Below are 7,273 nucleotides of genomic sequence, written 5' to 3'. Positions count from 1 at the left end.
CTTTCAGTTACTACAGGTGAAAGACACAATCAAGTTGTGATTGACATTAGTACATGAAAAGCGACCAACTACAAAGCATGGAAGAAGCTAATTCGTTAATCTTGCCGTAATGCTCATAATTCAATTTAGCTCAGGGATGCCAAGGCAAGTGCAGTGTTCACTATACCGAGAAATCAAATTATATTGCTATTCCAATATATTTATAGCAACAGTCCAGACATGTAAATAAGATTTGAGCATTGGATCATTTCAAACTTATTCCCTTGCTATGTTATTCTAATAACAATAAGGGAATAATCATTTTGTATACGTTTTATTCCTTAATCCTGTTTAAGTTCTTTACACGCTTTCAAACTTTCACAGTTTCACTTGACGGACGAACTCAACTTTCTCCGGCAGCCTAAGCAACAGCTAGCAAGTATTTTGACAAAACCTATTTGACTGTTGCAAAACCCAAACCCACTCAAAATTCTTGTATAAAAGGCTAATTACAACCATAACCTAGATTCTCCAGTACTCTTCAAAGCATCCACTGGGATGACTGTACAAACAGGGAAATCAACAAAGCTAAGATATTATGGGCAAGATACATACAATGGCTAAGACATTGATTTCATATCTGTTCCGTCCCACCACTCACACTGTCATGCTTTGTTTCAACATAATCTTTTGAAGATTTGTCAGGGCTGCCATGCTTTGCAGACTCTTCTTCAACATCTGGCTCCTTGGTCAGAACTTCATTGCCCAAAGTGGCGTCAGGTGAACGTGTCTGAACCACATTCTCACTGGAATTGAAAGGGTCATTGTTGAAAGAAACAATGACCTTGGAAGCAACGGGAATTCTTCCATCGCTGGGTGATTGAACTGAAAGAGAGTCATCATCGGAAGAGTCAGATTCTTCTAGGATTCTTGTTTCTTGAACCCCTGGTGAGTCAACCTGAGATTTTCTTGATTTATGGGAAAGCACATGCTTTAGGCCACGAGCTGATTTCCCTGCTGCATGCTTCAGCACATTTTTTGCCTTGTCTTTGGCATTTCCCTTGCCTGCGCTCTCTGAACCATTGCTTTCAGGGGATGTTCCTTCTATCTGAACCTTACCAGAGGCAAACTCAGAAATGTTATCCTCCATAACAAAGTGCACACCAATCTTTTTGGCATTCTCGGCTGAAATGTTTGCGTGTGGAGGTGGAACAGCCTCTCCAACACTACGTGCTGATGTCGGTGTTGGAGGCTCATTCTTTGGGCCCCTTTGAAATACTGACCCAATCTTGTGCAGTCCATTCATAATTGATTTTATTCTGTGCTTATCCTCTGGGTTATCATCATGACTGCTGCAGTCATTGTTCGAGGATCCAGATGCTGCTGAGTTAAAACTTCCACATAAATCATTAGGCTCCCTGTGAATTTCAGTATCAAGGCGTCGGCTCCTCCCTTTTCTAGGTTCCCATGTTTGGGACACTTCACTACCTGGTTGATGAACCCAAATTCCGGTCTCCTTTTGCCCTTCAACATCTATAGGCTCATAGTTATCTGCAACTTTTTGGGATTTTTCTGACGAAACAGATGAGAATGAACTTTTATTGTAAGCCTCATTTGCAAAGGAATTCCTTTCTTGTTCAGCATCCATTGCTTCCTTGTTACATGTTTTATCAACCTCCTGAAAAGATTAAAGAGAAAAAAGATGAAATCAAACAAAAGATCGCTGTTCAAATAAATGGGAGCAACTCAATGTTTCCATGGCAGACTAAAATCCATTTTTATTTTCCACCTTCATTTCTCTTTTTGTTTATTTCTTATTTGAATTTGAATGCTGATTTTTAAATACTACATAAAGAATCCTAATATATGGGAAAGAAAAAGATACCTTTGCATTGTCTTCAAGAATAGTTATAGCCAGGTGCAACCTCCCCGTTTTAATATTCTGAAGAGGTAACCACATATCATGCCTCTGGCCATCCCTCAAATCACCGAGGTTGACAGAACAGCTTCTATGGACAGTAAAATGTTCAATTAGCCTATCAAAAGATGAGTACTGACAGATGACAAGAGATCAAAGGAAACATATCCACAGCAAGGAGTATGACTTGAACAGCAAGAAAAGGCTGAACCAAGTGATGAAAAAAGGATTTTAAAGAATGAAAAATATTATCGCAATCTCACATGAAACTGAAACACCCAAAATTCTGAATCCAAACTGATCAGTAATTGGAAGCTATGAAATATTAGGTGTCAGGGAAAGATAAAGAATCCAGAGGTGGATAGCTGGAACCATCAATTGCAGAAATCACGGTTGCAGTAAGTCTAGAAACGAAAGCCGATAAACTGGAAATACTAATCAAAGCGAAATGGTTCTTTGGTTATTACTTGATCGCCAGAGACCTCATGTTAAATGCCAAGATATGTAAATTTAGAAAAATCAAACACAAATACATAAACGTCAACTAGCCAGTGTGTTCATATATGTTAGAATTTTGTATTTGTATGAGTCAAGAGAAAGTTGACCCTTAAGACCAAGTTAAAATAAATCTATTAAGTTCAGAAAGAGAAACAAACCCGAGGTTATCATCATAGAAGTGGTCCTTGTCACAAACTTCAATAGCCAACACATTAGCACACTCCCACGTTACAATGGGAATTTTAAATTCTTCTAGCCATTTTGGATTAAGTGTTTTCTTTTGTATCTTTGTCCTGAATCTGTAGCCACCTGAATGACCTTTTACATATGGATCTGCTAACCCTGAAATATAATGCAATTTTCACAAATGAGAAAAATAAGAGGCAGACAGGAAATCCTCATATTCATCACAAATTAAGAGATGACCGTTTAGATCTGATGGCTTCATGTCAGATCCTTCAACAACTTCTACATAGGCATAGGCGACAGGCTCCTTCTCATTGATGGAGAACCAAGGCTCTGCAACATTGGGAATTGTGGATGGATGAGCATGTGCTTTTAATAATGCAAAAATACAAGTCAAATGCATAACATATGTTGATATGGATTCTGACAAATAAAAATTACCCAAGATATACAACCATGAGTGAGTTATGCAGATTGTGATGTGGTTTGCTACAGATACATATTGAAAAACCAGATGAATGACGAATCTTATGACATTAGAAGTTTCCCCAGAATCATTTCATTAATCAAACCCTCATATACAGCCAAAATATGGCTAACTAAAACGCAATTTTTACCATAACGATGATCATAATGCCTACTTTGAGTGACTAAGCCCATCCCAAAAAGTTTTTTCTTAGGGGGGAGGGTGGTTGGAAAATTGTTTTTAGCGAGCAAATCAGTATGTTTGAGTTTACGAAGCAGCAGTATAGCAAGATTCAAGCTATACCCATGATGGACACAAGTAATTTTTGGTTAGTTCATCACCCCTAAAAGTAATGAATGAATGTAAGTCAAGTCAGGCTTACATACAAATGTAAGTATAAAAACGCGTGACTTACCTGGCTGGGGTGAAGCAAATTTCTCAACATCAACAACCAGCATATTAGGCTGCAAAATTTGTTAACGTATAAATATAAACATAAAATTGAAAACAAATAAGCTATACAGCAAGAATGGGACTTCAACATTAGAAACTACTAGAGAAAGAAGAAATAAGGAATTCCATGACACTTGTATGTTTATCAAATCATTTTAACACATCATCAGGCCACAAATTAGCCCAAAACAAACTTATCATTAGAGAACTAACTTCACCTCAACAAGAGTCTGTTCAAATGCGATGGACAAAAGCTTATCCTGATAAAAAGAAAAATTAATCAAATGCTGAGAAAATAGATAAGAATAATTAAGGATGGGCGAGAGAATACAAATGAAAAGAAAATAAAACAATTCTGAAAATTCTTGTTTAAAAAAAAAAAAAAAAAGCAATGTACACTTACTAGCCATCCAGCAATCCCAGGAACTTCTGTCACATCAAGGCCATGAGTAAATATAGGCTTAACAGTCATTTGGAAGTATGGAGGTTCAACAAAGCACACACGCAAACGACTGAGGAAAGGCCATGTTTGGCGAAATCTTACCCCAACCAAACCTGAAGAAGAGGAAAATAGAGATAAAGTAGAACAGTCAGATTTTATTACATTTCTGTTCACTGCATGTTTGAAAGTCATTTCGAATTAGGATATATGGAAAGCCAACAAACCATTCTCATAGATCTCCACCTCAATCAAAACAGTGTTCCAAATCATTTAAAACTCAAAAGACATAGGTACCAAAGCTTTTATTGCTATTTCTCACTAGAGAATTAAAAAAAGAAAATGCGCAATGGCTTTCACACCCTTGCTTGTTTGTCTAACGGCTTTCATGCTCGGGCCCAAAGTAACTTAAAACTGTGCATGACAAATATTAATAACTGACAGTATAAATAATTTTCATAATACAAACTATAAATGGTAGTGGAAATTTTTAAACCCCTTCCCCCATATGGTCGTCTTGTACATCTTGCCTTCTAAAAAAATTACTAAGCTGTTCATTTTTAACTCAGACATTGCACTGTGCACATCACATTTATCCTTCTCATTACCAGTATTTCTGTTTTTTTTTTTAGAAATAAAAATGATACTTGAGAACCCTTAAATTCATAAAATTTTATTGACTAATTAGTCAATAAGAAATAAGTTTATATTCATCAAATGAGTCGCTAACCGGCTATAAGTTAGGTTCTACAGTCATACCTTCCCTTCAACATGCATACCCGTTATGTGCAGCTTTGCCCACATCCCAAAGCCTAATCTTTTCCTCAGTTTTACGGCTATTATTGCACTCATATCATCAGCCGTAAGAAAATTCATTCCTAATTCCAGAACCTGCATAGATCACAATGCAACATCTAAATCACACCAAAGAAGATTTCTAGCAGCAAATGCTGAACAAAAGACCGTTAGAATATGCTGCTTTAAATACCACATACCAAGTGGTCATCGTTATTTTGACGAAGCACCCTCATGTCAGTGAATAAAGGGGGGTTTCTCCCCAGGTACAGGTGCTGAACCATAGCTTTTTTCTGCAAGTATCATGCACAGTCGAGTCACCAATATTTCATCGCACCTCAATTCTCATGTCAAAGAAAGGGAAGAAAAAAGCTGTATATATTGCTGGCTAAGCATCTCATTAAAAGAAAAAAAGATGAAATTAATATAGTACTTAGACATTAATACATACTTAACATGAAAAGAATGTTCCAATTTCTAAATTGACGTAACACAATCAAACACTAATAACAGTCACAGAGTCACAAGACGTACAGCAGTCCAAGGCTTGTACTTCTCCAAGAACCAAGGTACGATTGGGAGCAAAATCTTCTGAGAAACAATTTGTTCCATGCATATGGGCCATATGTTTTCAACTGCATGGTTCAACCACCTCACTGATTCAGAATCAGAAAGCACCTGAAGTACAAGAATAGCCGTTATTCAACTTATCAATACAATATCATAGTCCTTTACAATTAAAATACGACATCTCAATAATACAATAGAATTCCAATGACAACACAAAAACACGCTACCAAAAGAAATGCTGAATTTTAACTCACAAAAGACAAACATGAAAAAAGAAAAGATATGTTTTAAAACCAGAATTTCTTAAATCCTTTTATTTTATTTCCTTATAGTGAAGTTTCATATAGTTTTCTTTTTTTTGTACGAAAAGAAAAGAAAAACAGATGAGTTAAATGGTAAACTGAGGGCTTTTTGAAAAGCAATAAAAAATAGATTGGAAAGTACCAAGGGAATAACGGAACTTAGATGCAGACTTCAACTTGTCTCATTCTCTTGGTATCAGATTCCGTCTGTGGGTTTAAGGAGGCAGGAAATGTTTTTTGACATCCACGTAACATAGTTCTTTACTCTTTTTCACCCAAATCGAATGAATCGAGCGGATTAGCAAGTGTATCCTATAATAACAAATAACAGTTAAAAAGCAGAATTACCCTTCTTTGATTAGCTTGTTTCCTCTCCTCAAATTGTAACTTCCTCCGCAGTCTCGTGACATAACGTTCATGAACCTTGGTCAGAGGAAAGGATGAAAGATTGCAATCAGCAATAGATTCAGTCTATATTTTTTCGATATTCTTTAGACAAATAAAAGGATATAATACGGAATATGATTCAGGTTCCGAGCATCAGTAAGGGCCACTTTGTTTTCTTTTTGACGTTATCGATCGAAAGACAAATCTAAAAGAGATAAAGGAGCAAGAATAAAGCAATCAAGAAAGGGCGAGAAACAAAGAAAGGAAGCATGAAGCTAATGATAATAGATGTGCAGAACATGAAAATATTAGGAATCTGAATATAGAAGGCAACCAGAGTAACAAGTATGGACTCATACCAGGTAGAGATAGATCAGTGCTCCAAAATAAGCAACGGGGTGGCAACAGTTGAAGGCAGATAGCAACCAAAGCCCCAGAAGCACAATGCACGCATGATGCAATATTGAAATTTCTGTTATATCCATACCTTCCTCCTCCTCTTGTTCCTCTTTCTCTCCAAACTCAAACCCCTTCGGCCAGCCAAAACTACAGACTATCGCAGAATTATTGAGGGTCTTAACGCACCCACTGATTCAGACGCAAAACTACCTTTCAATCCGATATTAACTGAAAGCATACACACGAAAGATTCCTCAAATCCGATCCCCTATCAAAATGCTTCAACAACAAAAGCTAAAAGAAATGCTGTGACGTCAAGAAGTAAGAAGCATGAGGGACAACGTATGAACAGGACTTTAATAACGAAGTCACAAACTGAGCGAAATTCCAATGAGGCCCTCTCAAAATGCCAAGCCGTAGAGCAAATGATCAAACTGACACGTTCTCCACTCGACAAGAAGACGGCAGTAACAGGAAAATGGATAGAGACCTAAAATGTAACCATAAAAGTAAAAATAAGAGGGAGGAATTCAAAGAGGTCTCCGACGGACCAAACGGCGTCGTACGGGAAAAGGTGGCGAGGTCACTGGCGATCGGCGATGTGCCCAACGGCTTCCAGAGAGAGGGGCTGCGTTGAAAGGTTGACCGCGATATTGAGCCGCGTGTCGGGGAAGCGTCCATGACGCGGACCATCAGATCAACAGGTGTCGGCACGTACAGAACATATATGATTTTTGGATTGGATAAAACCAAGCCCAAAAATTATGAATAAAATTATATACATTTATGTAGTGAATTTAGAGAAGGGTAGCGTGGTACGATTAGTTATAGAGATGTAATAAATTAGTACATGATACGTATTATAATATATTTTTATTATC

The 7,273-nt window shown here is 37.2% G+C and overlaps 1 protein-coding gene across 1 annotated transcript; it reads right to left on the bottom strand.

The window, feature by feature from the left end:
• Positions 1-239: 239 nt before the first annotated feature.
• On the bottom strand, positions 240-6,778 carry LOC114722049 (C2 domain-containing protein At1g53590-like). Its single transcript, XM_028907971.1, has 12 exons — positions 6,353-6,778; positions 5,955-6,029; positions 5,269-5,412; positions 4,935-5,027; positions 4,697-4,830; positions 3,904-4,054; positions 3,719-3,760; positions 3,463-3,511; positions 2,822-2,914; positions 2,554-2,737; positions 1,865-1,988; positions 240-1,657 (listed from the first exon to the last, which is right to left on the bottom strand). Exons 1-12 carry the CDS (start codon positions 6,476-6,478, stop codon positions 614-616), a joined length of 2,259 nt encoding a protein of 752 aa, XP_028763804.1. The 5' UTR covers positions 6,479-6,778; the 3' UTR covers positions 240-613.
• Between the last annotated feature and the right edge of the window lie 495 nt (positions 6,779-7,273).

The sequence above is a fragment of the Neltuma alba genome, unplaced genomic scaffold (assembly GCF_004799145.2).
Source record: "Neltuma alba isolate B1F8T4 unplaced genomic scaffold, ASM479914v2 tig00012081_pilon, whole genome shotgun sequence".
Classification (NCBI taxonomy): Eukaryota; Viridiplantae; Streptophyta; class Magnoliopsida; order Fabales; family Fabaceae; genus Neltuma; species Neltuma alba.
The sequence above is the reverse complement of the archived record's forward strand: the minus strand, read 5'-3'. Positions and strand labels throughout refer to the sequence as shown.